The sequence below is a fragment of the Balearica regulorum genome, chromosome 1, assembly GCF_011004875.1.
Source record: "Balearica regulorum gibbericeps isolate bBalReg1 chromosome 1, bBalReg1.pri, whole genome shotgun sequence".
In the NCBI taxonomy this organism is placed as follows: domain Eukaryota; kingdom Metazoa; phylum Chordata; class Aves; order Gruiformes; family Gruidae; genus Balearica; species Balearica regulorum.
The window spans coordinates 7,135,727-7,158,848 of record NC_046184.1 but is presented as its reverse complement, the minus strand read 5'-3'; the positions used below and the strand labels follow the sequence as shown (position 1 = coordinate 7,158,848).

The following is a 23,122-nucleotide window of genomic DNA, read 5'->3' as shown; positions in this document are numbered from 1 at the left end:
AGAACCTCCTCCAACGAAAAAACAAAACCTCGAAAAGCTAAGATTTTTTCTTGCTAAGTCTCTTTGACCTCCTAATTCTCCCGCCTCTCGCCCCTCCAGTTACTGGTGTACTTGAAAGAGGCCTCACCATTATAACTTTCAGCACATCGTCCCTCAAACTATTTGCAGCCTGCCTTATTGCACTTTTCTGTTTAGCTTGCCACAGTTTTGGACTCTTCTGTTGCTCTTACTTGGTCACAGCTTCGGCCTTCTTCTGGTGCAAGCAAGATTTTGTGTGAGAACTAAGGACCACTGAAGGAAGAATCCAAACAGAAGTGAGCCCTCGTAAACAGGCCACGTTCCTGAGAACTGGTGAAACAGCCTGGGATTGGAAAAGAGTTTCTTAAATGCACTTTCCTTTGGCTTTACTAGTAAGAAGTTAAATGTTCGTTGTCAACGCGGAATACTGAAGCAACGGAGTGATGTAACAGTACAGTCTTGGGTTAAAAAAAAAAATCAAAACCCCAAACAACAAACCAGGAGGACACTAAGAAGAATTTCCCAGGTAGGAAGTAGTGTCACTCTTCAGGCTAGCCTCCAGAAACTAGTTTGGCTTCTACAAAATATGGTTCTAAGTATGGCATGATCCCTGCAGCACACCTTCCACGCTGCAAGCTTAATGTGAAAGCACTGCTTCTCCAGGCAAGAGAAACAGGGGTGCCTGAAGCTTTCAGGAGCCATTCTGCAAGGTCCTCCCAGGAATTTTGCTTTAACAACGCATGTGCTGAGAAGAGCACCAACAGCTGCAACAGATTTCATTCCTGGCCCATAGGAAAAGACATGAGAAAATCCACACCACTCTGCTATAGAAATGGCTCATTCCCAGGTATGAGGAAGCATTTATTCAACCAAACACCACTAACAGTTCTGTGGAAACAGAAATTGTTTGCACACGGGCACTATCCCAGGGAACTGTGAAGTGCAGATAAGCAATGTGATACAACATATTTTATAGCCACTTCACAGATCTGCCCCTTGGACTGGATTATTTTTTTTTTTAGCTTTAAAAACATGTTTTGTATAAAATACTACAAGAGAACAAGAAGTGTCTAGAGTAACAGGCATCACCCCTCATCTTTAGGTATCCTCCTACATGAAAAAATTGCTTCATCATTACAGAACTTGTTCGATTCTTTTTTCCCATTTTGGAGAACTAAGAGTCTTAAGGGTCTGGGTTTTGTTCTTCATAGGAGCAGTAGTCCATCCGTTGAAAACTTAGATAAATGTGTTGGTAAGAATGTCTTCCTGCTGCTGGTGGTGTAGGGTTCCAATGCCAACTGCTGGGGCTGGTAAAGGAGGTCTACTCACAAGACGGAGCTGAAATTTGAGTCAGGAGGAAATGATTAATGAAGCACAAGCACAGGATCCCATCTTGAGGGCCTCTGATGCCATGGTGGTATCTACTGTCGGATACTGGGCAGTCCCAGCTGGAGGTAATGCAGGATGACCATGGCTCCAAGGACATTACAGTGCTCGATCTGCCCAAGTAAAGAGCAGCTTTGGATTCTCCTCCCACTCACATCAAGTATGTTGTTTCCTACCTGGGCTCTTTCATGATCCTGTCTATTTAGACTGAACCCCTGGTGAAAGAAAGTTCCAGTCCTGCTCATCACCACTATAAAGAGCTAAGTAGCTTAAATTAGAACACAGATTTGGTTGAGGCATGAAGATGAGTCTTTTGTGTTAAGCGTCACAGAATTTTGTGTTCGAGGAGAACTTCAAACTTCATTTTAAAGACTAAAACACCATGGGGATAACTTACCTTAACACCCAGCTGCTTTTCAAACCGTGGTGACACAAAGGACCATGGACCCATGTTCTGTGGTTCTTCCTGACTCCAGATGAAGACTACAGGAAGGATAAAGGTCTATTACAAATGCACAGATTTATCTTTTCAGCAGCTCAAGTAAAACAGCTTTTTCTTTTGTAGCACCTTTGCCTCTTTTGTCTCAGCACTACCTTTGAAATGAAAGCTTGCCAGATTGAATTACCTTGCAGGTCACAGCTTGCTTAAGTCAAACCAAAAGTATGTCCACTATTATGGTATGCTGTGGGTATATTCTGCTTTCCTACTAACATTTTCAAAAGGTACTTAAAGGACTGGACTGCAAAGACCAATGCAAAAATGCCCCAAATGGTTCACTCTGATTTTTAGTAGCGCTTTATGGAAGCTAACAATAGCAGAGTCAAGTTCTTTTAGCAGAAGTGGAAGAGCAAAGAGGAAAAAGCCACTACAAGCCTTCATCCTAAAAGGCAGGCAACAGATTTAGTTCATTACTTCCAAGAGTCTAGAAACAAAAAGGTAAAAACCTGGCTGACCTTTCACACGGCTGTATTTGCTCAACTCTTGCTGTAGAGGTTCCAGGGGGAAAGGACACAGTTCTTCAAGTCTCAGAATAGCTGTGTTGTGCTGTTTCTCTCCTAGCATCTCTCTTTGCTTCACCAAAGCATAGTAATGCTTACCAGAACAGAGCACCACTTGGGTGACACTAAAAAGAAAAAAGGAATGTTTCCAAGTTTAGTGTTTGACAGAAACTGTATGCAGAACAGTTTCACACTTTCAGCAAAAAACAATCAGCCAAACTTTAAAGACAACTTTAGGAAGCTAAATTGCTTCCCCAGACCATCTTTTCTTTTCTTTGCCTTCCCTTCCCTCCCACTTCCCTCCAACAGCTGCAAACTAACCTTTGTGCACAGTATGCCAGAGCCCAGAGGTCCTGCTTCTTTGGTAGTTCTGGGAAAGTTACCTTACAATGGGATTCAACTCTCTTAGCTTTAACTACCTAAAAATTAAAGACCTAGTCAAAGCTAGTCATCTATGGGCTCTCCATAGAGAATAAACCAGAGAGGGAGAGAAGAACCTCCAGAGGACAATCTTCTCCCATGCCAAAGAGGAGCTGTCTGCTGGAGATAGACAATACCCTCCAGCAATCAGAGAGGTCTTGGCTGCCTAACCTTACTGGGCAAAGGCAAGGAGAGAAACCTCACCCCTTCTGCCTCACCAACCCACCTAAAAAACCCAAGATGCTAAGATACTTCCAGCCTTTTGATTGTGGGTGAGGATGCAAACAGCAGGGATGCTGTCAGACTCAGGTACTACTGGGACAAGGAGCACAAAAGAACCTTAGGGGAGAAAAAAATGAAGGCCAGAATTGCCAATTGTGAACAGGATTCTCTATAAATTATATCTGAAGGGAGAGTGATACACACAGAGTTTATTATTGCCCTAACTTCACTTTATCAGCTCAGCTGTTACAACAGCAGAACAAAAATTCTGCATCTCTGTGTCAGAGCTGCTCCCAGTAACTTAGCTCATGGGCATGGCGCAGAACAGCGCCCATCAGATCAGTAACTGCAGTCACAACCTCCCTGTGGGGGCCAGAGCTGAACGCCTGAACACGTTGCAGTCATGCAAACAGGTATGATAACTACCAACAAGTAAGCAGAAGAAAAGGAGAGAAACAAGTAAAACTAAGTCACCCACCATAAAACCGCATTTTTCCCCCAAAGTCACCTCTTTCGTATCACCTCAAACTTGAGCTGTTAGGTAGGAGAAAGGGACAGGACTTCCCTCTAAGAAAGTAGAGCTACCTTTTAGGATCTACAGAGGAGTCACCAATGACAGGCTTGAATGTTGTCCTTGGAGCCATTTCTTCAAAGCTTGATACAGCAGCCTATGTGGGGGAGAATTGGAAGTTACCAAATTGTGCTGCCTTTTCCCTCAGGCCAGAGTTGGGGAGAGGATACCGAGACAGGGTTTTGGTAAGTTCAAAAGATAGTCTTCCCTCTCCCTCCTATTCCCATTCCCACTCCCACCAATGAAAGGTGGGATAAGATTCTCAAGAACACTGCCAGACCTAGAATCAACCCTACTTCTAGCTCACCTCCAGCTTTAATCCTCAACCTATCCAGCCCCAAACAGACAAAACCCCATTGATTTGACCCCAAAACAGAGAGAGGAGAACACAGAGGAAGAACAAAGAGAAAGGGAAAGAAGAGAACATGGAAGAGGAAGGGGAAAAAAAAGAAAAAAGAAAAAGGAAAAGAAAGTTTTTCATCTTACAGGGAGCCTGAGTAACACTTTGGGAGAGGCAACGATCAGAGGTTTCCTGAAGTTTCGGACCATTTGCCGCCGGAGTAAATGGAAATACTGTGCTGGAGTGGTGGGATGCACAATTGACATGTTCACCTGGTCCCCATCAACTCCCTCTTCTGAGCTGTCACACATCTATATAAAGGGAACAGAGCAATACCTTGTCAAGAAGCAAGCAGCGAGCCAAATATGCAAGAGACAATCCAGGCACATAAAGATAGAAGACCACTATCCCAATTCAAACATTGATTGCAAGGAAGAACAACTTCAGAGAAGAAATGGCTTTAGTATTTAACTGGTAGGATTATATCTGAACTGTCTCCTTCTAGCACACTGTAACCAGGGCATGGCAGTTTTTCTAACAGTGGGGAGGCCATGACCTCCCCATCAGAGTGGCATACTAAACATACTGCAAACCTCTCCTTAAGCCACTACTCAGAGGAAAAGGCTTTCATTTACTAACTGATATTTAATAGCACCCAGCGTTCTGTTTGTATCATCTGTGCCTAGTGGACAGATCTGTGAGTGGTTTGCTCAAGAGGGGGACTGGCTGTTTCTGATGCCAATCCCCAAATTGTTTTCTATAAGAAGTGCTCGTTAGAGGTCTGCTATTTGCAATTCAGCAATTTTGTCTTGCTACTGGACTCATCCTGTGGTACAGTGACGTTGCTGAAGAGCAGCAATCAAAAAAAAAAGACAGCAGGCAGGACTGAAGCACGTCCCAGTAGGGCTGTCTGCAGAGGGCAGGGGCCTCTGCAAGCACTATGCAAATCTCACATTAGACAATTCAACACACAAAATTTCACATTATCACACACCCACTTGGGCAAGTGACAGAGATGCAACAGGAACAGCACGCATTTAATACAAGGTTCAATCGGTCTTGCACCAGAGCTGTTACAGCAGCATTTAAACCAAAACTGCTTCCCCACTACTTGTAGACTTGCACCTTCTCATCACAGTACCCCTTCTTCCTCCACCTTCAGCCTAGCCCATTCCTATCTCATCATGAGCCTGGTAAGCCTCCAGCTCCTGATGTCACTAGCAGGTACACCAGGAATGGGATGTTTTCCTGCAAGACTCCCAGAGCTGATTGCCAGCACTGCGACGGGGAGTATGTGAATCAGAGGTGTGGCGGGGTACCTGTAAGAACCGTTCCATCCGGCAGGACGAGTGCTCAGGGCCTGCACCATCATAGCCATGGGGAAGGAGAATTACTATCCCACTCTGCAGAAGCCATTTGGCCTCACCTACAAACACACAACAAGGAGGAAGGAAAGAATGATTTCCACAGAACACAGAGCCACAAAACACATTATTTTGCACAAACTACTCAGGAAAAAAGAATAGCTAATGATTCCACATCGTTAAATACAAGCCTGAAACACACTGCTGGTATTTTGCCAGGACATTCACAACAGTGAAACAGCAGACATAAGATGATCTGAAGTTTCTGAAATTAGCATGTAACTTTGGGCTTCCAAAGACTCAAGCCTCCATGTGGAACATGTGACACAATGAAGATTTTAAAATTTAGTCTAAAACATCACCGCAGTATGCAAGAATCCTCTTAATGGAATTTTCCTCTTGACTAACAGAGGTCCTCAAAGGTAACTCTCTTCAGTAAAAAAAACCCCTAACCATAATTTGTTGCCTATTTTCTGCATACCTTGGCCATTTGGTCCTCTGCAGGTGTGACCCAGGCAGCGTCCTGTGAGCCAGTCCTAGCTAAGACAGCAGTGCTAGCCACAGGCTAGTTCCTCTGGCTGGGCTCCATCAAACCTCCTGCACTATCCAAGGGATTACAGTTAAACCCAGAAGGCAATTCATCCCAGCCTCAAATAGATGTTGAGGATAAGTGGGATAAGAGGGCCTCTGAACTTCCATTTATGATTACGGAGGGAGTGCAGAGGCCTAACTGAGGCTAAATGCCAAAGCTCCAGATGCTTACATGCAAGGAATTCGACTCTGGAAATTAATCTTAGCATTTTCTCAGCGTGTTCCAGGTCAGAGAGGTCTTTTTGCAGTATCTGAGCACTCAGAAAACATGATAGACTCAAACTGAGAGGTTGGTTGTAAGGTGGTGGTGTGGGAATTTTGTTTGTTTTAAATAATCACTTCTGTATTGCTTCAAAAATTTTACAGATGCCTCAAGGAAAGGTACAGCCTAAAAAAGCCATCAAATATATATACACACAGTAAAATAAATATATGGGGAAGGGTAGGGAAGAAAGGCCATTAATATAATCAACTGTCCTTTCGGAATTACTGTCATCGGCCATGGATGGGGTGTCTGTCATTTTAGATAGATTGTCTTCAGAGAAAAGCTGCAGAGAAGTCAGGACCACACAGGCAAGCTCACAAGACTTCTTGAGAAAACAGAATTCTTTTCTCAACATGTTGCCCTTTTACTTTAAAGATGAAGGATTTTCTAAAAATGTGCTTAGTACATGTGTTGGTTTTGTGTGGCAAGGTTTTGGTAGCGGGGGGGGCTACAGGGGTGGCTTCTGTGAGAAGCTGCTAGAAGCTTCCCCTGTGTCTGATAGAGCCAATGCCAGCCGGCTCCAAGACGGACCCGCCACTGGCCAAGGCCAAGCCAATCAGCGCCTCTGTGATAACATATTTGAGAAAGAGAAAAACAGTTAGAGAGAGCTTTTTGCAGCCAGAGAGAGGAGTGAGAAGATGTAAGAAACTCTGCAGACACCAAGGTCAGTGAAGAAGGAGGGGGAGGAGGTACTCCAGGCACCGGAGCAAGATTCCCCTGCAGCCTGTGGTGAAGACCATGGTGAAGCAGGCTGTCCCCCTGCAGCCCATGGAGGGAGGATGAGGGGGTGTAGAGATTCCACCTGCAGCCCATGGAGGACCCCACGCCGGAGCAGGTGGAGACACCTGAAGGAGGCTGTGGCCTGTGGGAAGCCCACGCTGGAGCAAGCTCCTGGCAGGACCTGTGGATCCGTGGAGAGAGGAGCCCACGCCAGAGCAGGTTTGCTGGCAGGACTTGTGACCCCGTGGGGGACCCACGCTGGAGCAGTCTGGTCCTGAAGGTCTGCACCCCATGGAGGAGACTCACGTTGGAGAAGGCCATGAAGGACTGTCTCCCGTGAGAGGGACCCCACGCTGGAGCAGGGGAACAATGAGTCCTCCCCCTGAGGATGAAGAAGCAGCAGAAACACCGCGTGATGAACTGACCGTAACCCCCACTCCCCGTCCCCCTGTGCCGCTGAGGGGGGGGTGGAGGTTGAAGCCGGGAGTGAAGTTGAGCCCGGGAAGATGGGAGGAGTGGGGGGAGGTGTTTTTAAGATTTGGTTTTATTTCTCATTCCTCTACTCTGTTTTGCTTAGTAATAAATAAGATGAATTCCCTCTCTAAGTTCGGTCTGTTTTGCTCGTGATGATAATTAGAGAATGATCTCTCCCTGTCCTTATCTCGACCCATAAGTTTTTTTTTCATTGTACCTTTTCTCCCCTGTCTAATGAAAGAGGGGAGTGATAGAGTGGCTCTGGTGGGCACCTGGCCCTCAGCCAGGGTCAACCCACCACAGTACAAATGATTCATTTTTAAATATATTAGCTCCTTGTACACTCACCTCCAGAGATGAAAGTGTCAAATATTATCTGGGCTCCATTAAAGAAGTCTCCAAATTGAGCTTCCCAAATTGGCAGTAACTTAGGGCTCTCGATACTCATTCCATATTCAAAACCAAGCACAGCTTCTTCAGACAAGGGACTGTTACTCACCTAACAAAAGGAAATTGTTGGGAGGGGTGGGTGAGAAAGAAGACAGCCCAGGGTTAAGAACCTTTGGAACCAGGCACATCAGTGCTAGGCACGCTGAGGACACACACTCCTAAAGGCAATTGATAGTCACCTCTCTTTTTTTTGCTTTTGAATGCAGACGGGAAAAAGAATAGTAGCTGATCTCTCACAGAAAAGCAAAACCCCTTGTCAAATTTGTCAAGAGAGTAACAACAAGGAATGGGGGTGCCCTGACAGGTTTTATGTCTCTGTATCTGGAGTTTGTCAGAATATACAAGCTACCTACATATGTCTCAGCAGCTCTAAAATACGCATTCTGTTTCAGCACAACTTGAAAAAGGTTGTCTTGTGAAGCACAGAACCTACCTCTAGGAAACCTTTCTGGTCTGGGGACATATGATTCAGAGGAATGTAAGTATCATCTGTCTCTTGGCAAACCAACATCGCGTGTCGCTGGCTAAAGGTTCCTCTGCCAACATCTTGTCCACTTAGTCTGATATTAAACCCTTGCAAGCAAGAAACAAAACACTGGATGAGCAAGTCATGTAAAAAGAAAACATACAGGACAACAACTCTCCACTTCTAAAACCTTAACTTATTTTGTTAAGTCTCTTCTTGGATTTCGCCTCATCAGCAACATCAAATCTGAGATGGAATTCTTAACTAGCAGCAGCTCCAACTCACAAGCACAGAGATGCTCAGACATTTCTCTTTTCTCCTCTCTGCAGCCAAGAACTATTTTGTGATAAATAGTTCAGTTTACCGAAGCAAACTACAAAAAATGTGCGATCTATATCATATGTAAATGGAGATAGCAATTCAGGCTAGAGAGGAGGGAAAAGAATTAGTAGCATGAAACACATTCTAAAAGTATTTGGGAGGCCCCACTGATGTCAGCTGCATGTCCAGCTCTATGCAGGAATGTTTTTGGGGAGTGGAAGTGAGCAACAATTCTTTGAAGACATTTAGTACTCAATCTACAAATATTGGTGACATACAGGATACATATTTACCTTCTCTTAGTACCATGCAAATGCAAGTTGTCACATGTATACATCATATCAATCATTAGACTTAGAAACACCTCAGAAGTCTAATGTTATACTTTATTGTCATCAAAGCAAAAACATTTTATTGTCTGCTGTCTAGTTGCCTCTTACCTTGGCTTAGCAGAGAACCAAATGCTAAAGTTTCAGCTGTTGCCCAGTCCAGCTTTTTTCCTTCCTCCATTTTTTGAACTCTTGACTAAACAAGTAAACAACAAGGAAAAGTTACTATTTTGCCTTTTTCCATCTCTAGCTCTTTTGGTAGCACAGATCAATATTAGAAACTAGGAAAAAAATAAAACACTATGGAGAGAAATGCTATATTCCGGCAGCCAGCTTAGCTTGGTTTGGAATTCACAGTCTTATTTCAGCACACCCTGAACAAGGTTGCCCTGAGGACCACAGAATCATGGATGACCCACGTGTCCACTTACCCGTCAACAAACTGTGGACCGACAAATTAGATCTGAGTCTGAAAATATTAAAAATCTTAGCACAGCACAGAACATACTCTTGACAGACTTTTGGTTTGTCTGGTTAGCAGCGATGAAAGATACCAGGCATAAGTATTTCAGTCTCCAGACTTCCCCCCTGTTCTGGCCTGCAGAACTGCAGAAAAATTATCATTCCCAGCTGTGGTGTTCTTGTCTTGGGCTGGGAAGACAAGAACATCAGTCTTCTGAAATATTCAACTCATGGCCTCTCTATGGCTGCCAACCAGACACCAGCGCAGGTCATCATTCAGCGGGAAACGTTCACAAACTCAAATCAATACAACTATTGCACACAAACTTATGAGCTATCAAAAACTGTCTGTCAAACTTGGCCACATGTGTCTGCTTATGTTTATATAAAAAAACCCATAAACACTCACTACTGGCTTTAGAAACTGTGTACACTATTACCAAGTTCTTGATTCATTCTCTCATAAAGTACTCATTATAATCTTAAAGCATATAATAGTAATTTATCATAATAGTGCCTGTTATTTGTAAGAATATTAAACTGTGTTTTCTATAAGTATTTTTCTTCATTGCAACGAAATATTGTTGAAATAACAAAATTAAGTATATGGTTAGATTTGGGGGAGAGGACATGCCTTTCTTCAGAACTGGAAGAAAAATGGCATAATCTCAGCCTCAAAAAGGAGAGCAAGCTGTTTTCCTTAGAGAATACTTTGCCATCCTTTAACTGGCAGCCTTGCTGCGTTTGAGTTTTTCCTGTAACAGGTCGTATCTTTGAGCAATGGGACTAGAAGCATCATTATGCTCTACTGACCTGTGCATAGGTCTTCAGAAGGTGGCTGTGTATCTGGAGCTCTTCAGGCACCTCTACAGACTTGACTCCAATAAACTGCAGAAGTGGTACAGGCATACCTGTGTCCCAAGTGGTGATTTTAGCAGAAGGCTCAACAAAGCCTTTCCAGTGAGCCTGCAGGTTGGTAGGAGGTGGACTATACAAAGTCATGTTGGCAAGATGATCATTCAGTTTAGAATAGTATGTTGTCTTTATCTCAGATACTTCAACCTCAGTCATGAGCCCAGCAGCTATTAGATGTTCTGCATAAGTGTCAGGGATACTCTTACGGGATCTGTTAGGGAGGGAATCAAACCCCATAGACATTAAACCCGAAAACAATGTCACCACAGAACATGGAAATACCACCTTACTACTGTCAGGTACCATGGAAAACTAAAATAAATCATGTCCTGGTGCATTATACTCGTTTGTATTAAGTTTGCTTTCCTGGCATTTCCAGAGAGATAGCAATTCTCTTGGATATGTGCTTTACAGTCCTTTATTTTTAGGAAAAAAGTGCCTACAGCTGGCAGTTACAGGCAAAAGCAAGTAAAAAACCCCTCCCAGTTAGACTGAATCTGTGCTATTGTGCATATTTTCTTCAGACAAATTGACAGTAGGATTTTACTATTAAATCAAGCCATCCATTCTATAAATGCTTCACCTAAAATACCAGAATTCATTGGCCAGGAAATTTTTGTGTGTATTTTTCTTTGGAGATAAGGATGGAATCCCAATACCTTTAAATGCTCTTAAAAATGAGTCCCCATCGGAACCAGCAGGTCTAGGCAAAGATAAGACAAATGTCATACCGGCTTCCTGCCCATTCTCCCACATTATCTATGCTTCCCTCTGGCACATAGAAGACAACATTGCTTTCTGATTACTAGCCATCATAAATTTGAAATCCAAGGGCTATGTGCAAGATTCTTCTCCAAGAGGCATCAAACCGCATATTCAGGAACCAACACCAATGGTTACCTTCACTAACACATCATTATCAGACTCACACCTTAGTCAAGGGCTGCTGATGGTGTCGGTATGGCAAAGGATCTTCATTACACAGAGACCTTGAGTAGAGTGGCAGACAATACTGGGTTGGTGTAGACACGAGTACATTTTGGGTTCCCCTATCAGGTGGTGTTACCCTTACCTGATGATTTTGTACATGCTGGGGTTGGTGAAGAATGGCTCATCAAGTTCATTGTGGCCCCACTGTCTGTAGCACAGCAAGTCTACTATTACATCCCGGCGGAACTGGCGTTGGTACTCGACAGCCAGTCGTGTGGCACGGACAACTTCTTCAGGATCATCCCCGTTCACATGGATAACTGCACTTCCAACAATTTTACCTGTCCAGGGATTCAAAACATAACAACAGTAATCACACCCAACTCCTCCCAAAGAAAGCGGACACACACCTACTCTGCTGAAAACTACAGACAACTCATGTGAAGTTTATTTAACAAAAACAACTCTACAAAACACGCTCTTTCTGATGAGAGCTTGAATAAGGAGTCTTCCCTCAGAGAAAGTGCAATTAGCCCAACCTGTTGTATTCGTCACAGTTTGAGCACAACTTCTTTACCAGCACTAAATTCCCAGAGGACTTTCTATACACAGTTCCTGCATCATCAAGCTATATTTAAGATACATCTATTATACACTCCACCACAATACATTTTTAAAAGCTGTCAATGACATGCCAGGAATTAAACGAGTTATAAAGACTTCACAGTAATCTTGCAAATATTTTATAACATCCTATAAAAAATGCGACAAGATTTTCCCTTGATATTTAGTCTTTGCCATAAAGCAGATGGGGAGGGTGTATTTTTAGCACTTGCATTTTTGCTAGTAGGAGGTAATAATCAATAATAATTTAAATTTCTACTCTATCATGAAAATAGATGTATTAATCTTACCCTCTAGCGTTGACAGGCACTTACTATAAAAAGCCCACAGCACAGGATATATTCACACTGGATCTTTTCTGACACAACAGGCAATCTTCCTTCTGAGTCAACTATACATACCAATATCACTACAGTAGAGAGATGATCTTCCTCGCTCTGGAGGAGTGGTATAGCCCAGCTGGTTATTAACAATCAAATGGATGCTCCCACCAACTCTGAAATGTGGTAGATTAGAGAGGGTCAGTGTTTCAGGAACAATCCCTTGCCCAGAGAAAGCAGCATCGCCATGTACCTACATTAGGGAAGAAGATGGAAAAATCTCATTAGAAAACACTGGAGGAACAGCAAAATCAAAACCATAACTCATTATGCAAGGCTCTTTAAATTGAGTAGGTAGAACAGTTTCAGCCAGATCCACTTCTTAACCCCTTTCAGACTACTGTTTTCATGATTTGAGAGTCTTATCACTAACACAAGGTGACAGCAGCCAACATCTGTACATAACAGCCTGATGTAATCCCTACCTGGAACTGACCTATAATCTCTTAAAATTGACCCACCAGTGTACAGGTGACGGCAAGTCACTGACCCCAGAACAAAAGAAAGCCAGTCACCACAGCATTCGCTACATGCTTTGCTGAAAGGTAAATGCTGTGAACTCAGACTTAAGCCTACTCCCACCTTACCAAGTAGGGACAAAAACAGAGACAACAGGAAAAATGTGGAAAAGGAACTGAATGGAAGCACTTAAAAAGCAAATAAAAGCTTTCAGAAGGAAATAAAACCTAAGTTCTTAGTTACATTTCAAAATTGCAAATAAATGTTGCAAATAAAAAAAGGGTTTGGAAGGGAAGACTACTGCGATATCCAACCCAGGGCCAGAGATACGAGAATAAGTATCATCTAACATTTCAATGTTTTGAAACTAGAGAGAGTTCTCCATTGATGAATATGATCACACCTTCCTCAGAATACAGATTCAATCCTTTGCAGATCTAAGTCACTACGTAGATTGATGTAGTTTCTTATTAAAACCAGATGGCCGTTCTACTTTCTAGTTATGGGATAATGGTTTCAAGCCTTAAGAGACTTTTGGAGGTGCAAGTACACCTGGAAAAGAGTAGAGGTGTAATCAACCAGTGAAACAGCAGCACTGGGTTTTAGATAGTTCTAACACAGAGACTTTTTTAAAAGGCATCACAGAAAACCAAAGTTAACTACTGCAAGAGAGAGCCAACACAGCATCTCCACTCTATCCCTTACCATGCTACACTTGTTCCTGAAGTGTTGGGGTTTCACTTTTCCCTTCTGGTTTCTTCTGCTGCCTAAGAAGGCTATGTATCTCGGTGATACCATTTGAGTGAAGACCCTAGAATATCTGAAAGAACTTTATGGCCTTCAGTACATCCCAAAGCATTTAAAGCCTACGGACAGTGTGACTATCCAACTACACAAGACTCTACATATTTATCTCAACACCAGAGGATTCAGTTCCTGTGGAGCAGGTGGGATTTTTCTCATTCTAGCAGAAAGCTGGAAACAGTTTTTGATAGTACATGTTTTTTTCTGGGCAGCATTTAGCAAAGAACATAAAAGCAAGGTTACTACCATCAAGTTGAATTCATCAAACAGTGACCCCGACAGTGAAACCTCAAATGTGAAATTTATTTTAGGGAGACCTTATTCTCAGATTTCAGATCAAATTATCAATACCAGTAGTTGCCTGATGTCCAGGAAGTGGAGTTAAAGTATGTGAGAAGGTGAAAAATAAACCACTCTTCAGCAGAGATGGACAATTAAACATTGGAGAAGTGTCCATGGTAGTTATCCAAGGAAGAGTTTTATAGTCTTCATATATTCCAAGCACACTGAAGTTCTAAAAGAAAAGATGATCTTCAGACCTTGGACAACTAGGTTTACCACTGATATGGGTACCTTACCTGATCTTTACTCTTTTTACCCTCAAGCTCTGGTAGTCAGGCCAGTGGAACAATAGAACAAATGCCAGAGGCAACCTCAGTTCAGAGTTTCCACACTTATATTTGAGGAGAGAAAGCACTATGAAAACAGAAAGCCCAAGTGAGGCACTGGCACAGGTTTCCCAGAGAAGCTGTGGATGCCCCATCCCTAGAAGCGTTTAAGACCAGGTTGGATGAGGCTTTGGGCAATGTGGTCTAGTAGAGGGTGTCCCTGCCCATGGCAGGGGGGTTGGAACTAGATGGGCTTTGAGGTCCCTTCCAACCCAAACCATTCTATGATTCTATGAAAAGAAACTTCCAAACCAAGATTCTGAAAGAGGAAGTGTCTGCTTTCATCTCTTTCTTCTCAATTAGCTGAATGAGAGCAGTTAACAGTCACAACTGTAAAAATCTGCCTTTTTTTTTTTTTTTTTTAAATCTAACTCTTGGACCTCTTCATGACTACTGATGTTCACATTACATGAAATGTTTTCTTTCTTTTGGGAATATTTTGAGTCAGTTTACTAACATGGAGGTGGCTAGTTCGGAATTAAATGCTGTTCTTCTCTACTATGCAACCCTCCCTACCACTTACCCCTTCAAAAAACCAAAAGAAGTTCATTTTTTTCTTGCATAGGGAGGGTCCATTTATCCTGAAGAATCTTTGTTTAAAGAGTCATTGTAGTTTCATTACTACACAGTGAAGATCTAACATTATGAGACAGAATCCAAGAAGCAATAATATCTCATGAAACTAACTGACATAACTGCACTGAAAGATGAGAAGACGCATCAAATAACAAACTTGTCTTCCTGCACTTGCATGCCCCAGAGCCTTTTTTTTTCCTAAATACAAAAAAAAAGAACCCTAACTTGCCTCCAGTTTTCTCAGTATTTCATATTCTCCTTCGTGCTTTTTCTCAGAATCCACATCCTTCCAGAAGGAAGCAAAACATTTATTTAACTGAAATACGTTTTCACTTCTACTGTTTATTATACTTCACAGGAGAACAGTTCTGCCCCAACTCATTTTTACTCTCAGTTTTAAAAATGTTTAAGAGATCAACTCACTTGTATTTCCAAGTAGAATACAATGCAAGAAAAGAAAATTTATCAAGGAACTATTTAGGACTGCCTCCACAGCTATAAAAGACAGTTCAAGGAATAAAAACCAATTCCAGCAGACTCTTCAACAGTACCATGATAAAATAACAAAATTCTAAATCCTCCTTTATATTTTGCAACCTTGGTGACAGCTGTTCTCCAAACCCATTTAATTTAAAAGAAGGCTAACAGTGGTGGTTTAAATGCAAAAGTGGTCTGTGAGGACAGGCACACATGGCTCTCAATCCAGACTATTATTTAAATAAGGGAAGGTGTCAGAATCAATTCTTCAGAAATGTTAGAAGTGGAATTGTTCAAACGCGAGTATCATCACTTATGTCACCTGGAAATCTTCCTTGCCCTCCTCTTTCTCCATAAAAAGGATCCCAGTTCTTGATATTCTACATTAATTCAGTTTTGTTTGGTATTTCTGTATACACCAGTTCTGTTCACACGCTAATCCAGGCAGTCTTACAAAGATCAGTTACAAATCATAAGCAAACTACCTGCAGGCAAATTACTTTGTCTCCAGGCTGTGCGGAGCTGTCTGGGGAGTAATCTCCATCGAGCAGGGTCTGTTGCCTTCCTCGTGTCTTGCCCACAGCTACTGGATTGATTGCTTCTAAGTGCGAGGGGTTAGGTAGCAAGGTGACATGCACCGGCCTGTGGGAACCGAAGTCGAGATCTACAGAAGATGTCAAGTGGGAGAGAACATCCCCAGTGGCAGCTGAATTCTCTGGAAACTCACTCAAACCACGCATCTTACGGAACATGAGCTGCATGGAAACAAATTTGGTTAAATCGTCTTTGCAATTCACTGACACATTGAAAGAAAAACGTGCAGAACTGTATGCTCTCCTACTTCTGAAATTGCAAGGATGCTTCTGATAACAGCACATAAATCCCTTCATTAGAGTTATTTTAACAATCTCCTGCAGACATTTGGCTGACAGGAGGGGAAAATACCCTCACACAGCTGACTTTTTTTATTGCTCCAGCATTTGCAACATGACAAATTTTGGGATTTTATTGCAAATAAACCAGGCATAGAGCAACTGCCAATGAGATTATAAATCTCTCACCTCAGGTGGCAGCTGAAGTAAACCCGTGAGAAGATTAAGTCTCCCGCGATGAGGCATTCCAAGAATGATATCTGTCACACCGCTGTACGCGCACATCTTGAACAACTCATGGAAGAAACCCATCATACTCTCTGCTCCTTCACCACCATATCGCTTCACTGTGGCAAACTTTGTGGCTAAGAAGTGATCAAACTCCTATTAAAAACAGGAGAACTTCAGTATTAGGCTATTTTAAGCAGCAGTCTTCTGTTTATAAAATTGAAATATAATTTCAGTATGTGTGTACCTTTAAGCATACAAACCTAAGCACAGCCCTTGAAAGTCTCAGCTCATTCTCCACCTACACAGTCTAAGACCAGAAGCTATGATGACTACAAGAAATCAGCTCTTATTTCCTCTGAAGCAGAAAAATGCTGTATTGAGGACCAAACTCTCTTGATCTAACATGGAAGGAGATGCACGAAGAAATATAACACCAGAGCAATTTACAAATTCCTTCATAGTTTATCTATTTCAGGTGGAAATTAAGGAATGCTGTTCTTTTACTGTATAAACTTTAACTATCCTGAGATGCAAAGTGCTAGAGAAGCACAGTGTTTCACTTTGATTACTATTAGACCCAGTACTCAGTACATAGGTAAGAGAATCCTTGAGAGAAGGAAAATAAATAGATCTGTATTTACTTCATTTTCCTCTCACTCTTCCCACTTCACTCCATTCATTTACTCCTAGACAGCTCTCACAAGTGACAAAAGTTTTGGAAGCGCTGAAGTGTCTGTAGTGTTTTGCAACAGAAGACTGAAAATAAACGAATTCTGTAACTGAAAAGGGAAGGCTGAGCCACAGCAAAAGATGTGAGCCAACTGCTGAACACCTTCTACTGAAGAAACATTTAATTCCAAGGAATAATGTATACAAAACTAATCACACATAGAGGCTTTTCCCCCCCGTCAAACTCTATACTCTCAGTACAGTTCTGGTCATACTGAAGTCAACAGTGAATTTATCAGGGTCCTGATTTCACCCTCCTGTGTCACTGTCAAGTTCCTTTAACAGCCAAAGAGGCAAGAAAAATATGAAATGTGCCATATACTTCTGTTTAGTCATTGGTAAATATTACATTTAACTCCTTCCACTTGGAAAACTGGAAACAGGGACAACTTCACAGATTCTGCTCTTCTACCTTTCCATCCTTCTGGATAACACAGGGAGAAAGGGAAAAAAAAAAAAGAAAATTTTTCACAGTACAGAAGTATTGGAATAAATTTCCTTTATATATTTTGCAAGTACATAAATCTTTCACGTCCTTAAAGAATGCATTCAACAAAGGTTCCTTTGCTGAAAAGCAGCAAATTTACCAGTGCTATGTGGCTAACACCTCACTTCAACTACGTTTTGTTCTCCCAAAACCTTGAGAGACATCATACTTTAAAGCTAGTAAAACAGATCAGCATGAGGGTGAAAAGAAAACACAGAACAGCTACACCAGAGCACAAAATTTTCATACAGCTCTACCCAACCTTGCGTTCCCATCAGTAGCACTTAATATAAGCTGTCAGATCATTTGCCTAAGAGAATCTCACTTCTGAAGACTGATAACTCATGGGTTTGTAGGGTCATTATTTGTGTCTCCAGATGATAAAGAATGTATGTTGCAAGAATACAAATTACACACAATATATGTTCTAATTAGTTCTAAAAACCTTTTGAGTTTGGAACTAGCTGGAAATATTTTCCTAGAAATTATTTCCAAAATAATCAATACAAACCAAAACGTATTGCTATTTGTTTCAATAATGGCTGCTAAGTAAATTCAGCAAAAACCTCCAATGAGATTCTTGCATTTGTGTATTGCACTTTTTCAGGCAAAACTTTGTACTTCCTCCTCTTGTGCACTGTCAAAGCTTTTCAGGATAGTGATTCTTCTTTTTCTGCATGAATAATGTCTGGAGCAGTAAAGGGTTCATGACAGATTCCACGACTCTATTAGTGAGTCTACAATGAACAAGGTACCTGGGATTCCAACATCAGTTTGCACAAGTGCTTTTTCTCTTCAGGTGTAAATGCTTCTTGTTTTAGTTCTTCAAACCTTTTAGCAAACCATTCTCTCTCCTCCAAAGTTGGAAGCTGGCTTGTTTCTATGGAAATATGCCCGCAGTATATATGGTCAAGGTAAGTCAACACATCCTCTAGGGAAGCTTCTTCTTTTCCCATGTTTAGAAGCCCTGGTGGGAAATAAATGTTAGTAGCCACTTTGGGGGAGGAAGGGGAAGCACTAAGACCTAAACTGTTGTCTTGCAATTACATTAACATTTTGAGCATACAAATTAATGTCGTCTTCCTTTCCTCCATTTAAAGACAAAACTGAAGAACATTTTTTATAAGCACACTTCAGTGTTATTAATATGAGGGTCTCATGCTTATTTGTAAGGTGCTCAAAATGCCTTTCTGAAAGAGTTTACCATGAATTACACAAAGTCACTGTTTTTGTGACTCAGTATAGCACTCGGTATCTTGTGGCTCAGAGAAATGAGCTCCAATTCCAGCTGCATCACAAGTAGATAAGCACCTGTTTGGCAGATGGAGAAAACAAAGCAGAGAGACAGACTCTCCTTTGTTCAAGGCTACAGCTAGAGTCTACGAGATCCAAGAAACAACAAGTCTTGACTTCTGCCCCAGTGCTCTGTAGCTTCACTACAGTGTTAAGTATTATGCTAAATCATAGAATGTTACAGCAACACAAGAAATTAATGTATAACCTCAGTAGTTGTAAGAACAAGTAAAAATTGTCATGGTTTCCAAAGATGCTAGAAGGTAGCCACTCATTACATGATGATTTCTGCAACAGGCATATAAGTAGGCTGAAGTTAACAATTTTCCGTCCAACAGTTCATTACTGATTGAACCACCACTCAATATTTGGCTCTTCCACAGAGGCCACAGCCTCTCAGTAAATCACCCATGAAGAGAATTTGCCGTGATAAGACTGCAGACTTACCTGTAGTAATGAAAGGCCCTTGAAGAACTTCAGCCAACTCTTGGATTTCAGGTACCATGTTCATAACAGCTTGGCCAGCAAACAGTGGGTTTATTTTGGCTGCTTTGTGGCCATGTTCAGCGTATGCAGTTATTAAACGAGCAAGAGCGTGGTCAACTAAAAACAAAAAGCAAGCAGAACAGTATCGCACGTGTGGTCACATTTAATCTGTTTAGAACACCAACACAGGAGTATGCTGTCCACTGATAATCATCAAGGTTCTGGCTGGAACAATAATTTTTCTAAGCAGTTGTTTTCACCTCGTCACCCCACAACAGCTCCATCATCAAAATTCTAAATGTGCTCACTCATTCAATTTTCAAGCAAACACACTCTAGATTTCTCCCTCTGCTCCCTTGTTAGGCTCCTGTAAACACATGCAAAGCTACTTCTTTTTGCTTCAAATATCTTTGCAACAGGTACATCCAACTAGAGAACAGCACACTACCAGTGTGCTAAGTCTTATTTCCTCAGCCAACTCTATCATATCACTTATGCTTTCCTGTTCCTTGCTGGAATGACAGGACAATAGGTTCTTAACAATAATTCAGGTCCTACGACTTCAAAAAAAGAAACAATCTCTGTGTCAGGAGCCACAAGCCAACAGCATGTGCACGTGCTGAGTCAGACATACTAAAAATTCAAATATGTGAACATGTTTTTCAACAAGTACCAGCAACAGACTGTTGTAGGCATCTCACATCAAGGTCAAAAAATTATCGACATAAGCAAAACTTGACCAACTGAAAAGTCACGCACACAACATTACTGTCATTGAGCACATACCACAGACCAGGTCAATAAATTGTAAATCAATTAAATATATTGCAAGCAGAATCTGCTACAAATTAATGCTATGAACGAGTTTATAATGCGTTTATAATGTGTGTGTGGGGGGGTAGTTTCACCCTGATAAAGACACAGCGCTGACAGTATTCAGGTCTGAAGGCTTTCATTTTCCAAAACAATGCAATTTCTGATACCTTTTCACAAAGTAATTTCTCTGACATCCAGATTTCCATTGCTGGCACTCTGCTCCAGCTACTACATTCACACAGATGGCCTGTTCAAAACTCCTTTTCTGTGAGGAGTTCCACAATAGAAGAACATAACCCTAACATCTCCCACAATATTCTCTTTTAAAAGCAATTTTTAAAAATGTAACATAGAAATATATCCACCCTTTCCTTGCTTAAGGAGGCTACTTAGTGATGGGACTTGGTGTCCAGGAGCTAACAAACCAGTTTCACTCCTGTTTCTCAGCAATGGGCAATTCCTACTGGAGTCTCCTGAGGTCCTAATGCAGAGACGATTTGAAGCTGAAGTTTTCAGCTTCAAATTATTTTTCTGCACTATAAAACGGAGCTAAAAGCATCACAGTTATTGCTATAGCACAGTTATCTGTACTTAGCTAGTTCAAGCATAAGAATATAAACAAGAAAAATCAGAGGCGCATAGCACAGGTGCCTTTGTGAGCAGTAAAACACTACAAAGAACACTTTACCAAAGTAACTTCGGCCACGCACAGTCGCTTCTGCCCGCGGAGCTGGGCAAGGTATCAGCAGGCGCGCCGGGGAACCAGAGCCAACGGCTCTGCGGGGCGGATCTGCACCGCTCCCGGCCCTGAGAGAGGGCAAGCTCGGCCTTTCGGCCAGCGAAAGTCCACCATGAGCCCCGAGGAGATGCGGCGGCTCCGGGCGGCACTCAGTAAGGCAAGGAGAACAAAATATAAAGCGCCTCTGATCGACGCTTCAACGCCTTCGGACTTTGGGCCCCTCAGCGCTCGCGGGGCCGCCGGTTCCCTGAGGCGAGCGTGGGGCTGCCGAGCAGCGCCCGAGCGGGAACCTAGCCTCCCCCCTTCGCCGCGGCGGGATGAGCGGTCCCCCGCCTCCGGGGCAGCCCCCGCCGCCCTCCCCTCAGCCCAGCGGAGGCCGGAGGTAGAGCGAGTGAGTGAGTGAGTGAGTGTGTGTGGGGGGGGGAAGGGTCCGACCTGCTTTGCCGCTCGCCCCGGCGCCGCGCAGCTCTGCCGATCGCCCGCTCGCCGCCTTCCGCGGCTTGTAGCCGTAGACGCCCCGCTCGGTACGGTACCAGCGCCGCAAGACGCCCCGCCACAACGCGGAGCGCACGACACTCGCCGCCGCCATGGCCGCTGCGCTGCCGATCGCCAGCCCCGCCACCGCCACCGCCCCCGCCACCGCCCCCACGCTGGGTAGGGCCGCCGCTTCCCGCCCGCTCCCGGAGGAGGAGGGAGGCGGCGCCTGCGGGGGTGTCTGTCAGGGGCCCGGCCCGGTGTACGGCCTTTAAATCGGAATGCCCAGACTGTTTCTCTAGTCCTTTCAGCGGCTTCAGAAGTATAGTCCAGTATCCTGGTATTTCCTATTGAAAGGCTGCCTAAATTTCCTATTTAACAGTCTCTCCCAAAGCATAATCTTGTCTATAGGGTACGCTGGATTGTGGATAGGCTGGGAAAAGACACAGTAACCTCATCACCTCTGGAAAACCTACCCACAAAAGACATGAGTTACAGAGAAACAAAGTTACAACAAAATCTAAAAACTTCATCTAAAGTTTCCAGGTGCCTACGAATCACTTCCAAACACATGAAGGACAAGAAAGCCATCAGGAGTAGTCAGATGGCTTCACCATGCTTGATCAACTCGATAAACTTCTACAACAAAGTGACCAGCCTGGTAGATGAGGGGGCAGCAGTGGATATTGTCTACCTGGACTTCAGTGGAGCCTTTGACACTGTCTCCCGTAAGATCCTCACAGGCTAGGGATGTGTGGGCTGGATGAGCAGACAGTGAGGGGAACTAAAAATTGGCTGAATGTCCAGGGCTGGTGATCAGTGGCACAGGTCTAGTTGGAGGCCAGTAACTAGTGGTGTACCCCAGGGGTCTGTACTGGGTCCAGTCCTGATTAACATCTTCATTAATGATCTAGATGATGGGGCAGAGTGTACCCTCAGCAAGTTTGCTGATGACAACCAGCTGGGAGGAGTGGCTGATACCCCAGAGGGTTGTGCTGCCATCCAGAGGGACCTCAACAGGCTGGAGAAATGGGCTGATGGGAACCTCATGGAGTTCAACAAGGAGAGGTGCAAAGTCCTGCACTTGGGCAGGGACAGCCCAAGCACCAGTACATGTTGGGGACCACCCAGCCAGAAAGCTGTTCAGCAGAAAAGGACCTGGGAGTCATGGTGGACAGCAAGTTGAACATGAGGCAGCAATTGTACCCCTGCAGCAATGAAGACAAATGGTATCCTGGGCTGCATTAAAGTATTGCCAGCAGGTCTTCTCTACTCAGCACTGGTCAGGCCACACCTGTCCAGTTCTGGGCTCCTCAGTACAAAACAGACATAGATATATGGGACAGAATCCAATGAAGGGCCATGAAGATGATGAAGGGACTGGAGCACCTCAATTACAAGGAAAGGCTGAGAGAACTGGGACTGTTCAGCCTGGAGAAGAGCAGGCTCAGGGGGTTCTTATCAATGCGTGTAAACAACTGAAAGGAGGGTACAAAGAGGATGGAGCCAGGACCAGAGGCAGTGGGCACAAACTGAAACACTGGAGGCTCCACCTGAACATCAGGAAACATCTTTTTACTGTGAAGGTAACCAAGCGCTCAAACAAGATACCCAGGGAGGTTGTGGAGTGTTGTGGTTTAACCTAGCTGGCAGCTGAAGCAACTGCAGAGCTGTTCGCTTACTCCTCCCTCTCCCCCCCAGCAGGATGAGGGAGAGAACCAAAGAAAAAAAAAAAAAAAAAAGGTAAAACTCATGTTTTGAGAT

General features: G+C 43.2%; 1 protein-coding gene across 1 annotated transcript; it reads right to left on the bottom strand.

Moving 5' to 3' along the window:
• Nucleotides 1-845: 845 nt before the first annotated feature.
• DHTKD1 (dehydrogenase E1 and transketolase domain containing 1) lies at nt 846-21,519 on the bottom strand. The gene is made up of 17 exons (XM_075764753.1): nt 21,320-21,519; nt 19,291-19,446; nt 18,306-18,517; nt 16,293-16,487; nt 15,717-15,986; nt 12,269-12,440; nt 11,386-11,584; nt 10,212-10,524; nt 9,048-9,132; nt 8,254-8,393; nt 7,719-7,869; nt 5,276-5,382; nt 4,103-4,267; nt 3,631-3,713; nt 2,359-2,528; nt 1,802-1,887; nt 846-1,356 (listed from the first exon to the last, which is right to left on the bottom strand). Exons 1-17 carry the CDS (start codon nt 21,471-21,473, stop codon nt 1,255-1,257), a joined length of 2,760 nt encoding a protein of 919 aa, XP_075620868.1. The 5' UTR covers nt 21,474-21,519; the 3' UTR covers nt 846-1,254.
• Between the last annotated feature and the right edge of the window lie 1,603 nt (nt 21,520-23,122).

What these genes read in the sequence shown, in the direction of transcription:
- DHTKD1 (XM_075764753.1), bottom strand. Translation starts at nt 21,473, where the DNA reads ATGGCGGCGGCGAGTGTCGTGCGCTCCGCGTTGTGGCGGGGCGTCTTG. An exon ending in TGACACTTTCATCTCTGGAG is followed by an intron (nt 5,383 to 7,718) that starts GTGAGTGTACAA and finishes GTGTGTTTGTAG; the next exon opens with GTGAGGCCAAATGGCTTCTG. An exon ending in CAAATACAGCCGTGTGAAAG is followed by an intron (nt 1,888 to 2,358) that starts GTCAGCCAGGTT and finishes TCCTTCCTGTAG; the next exon opens with TCTTCATCTGGAGTCAGGAA.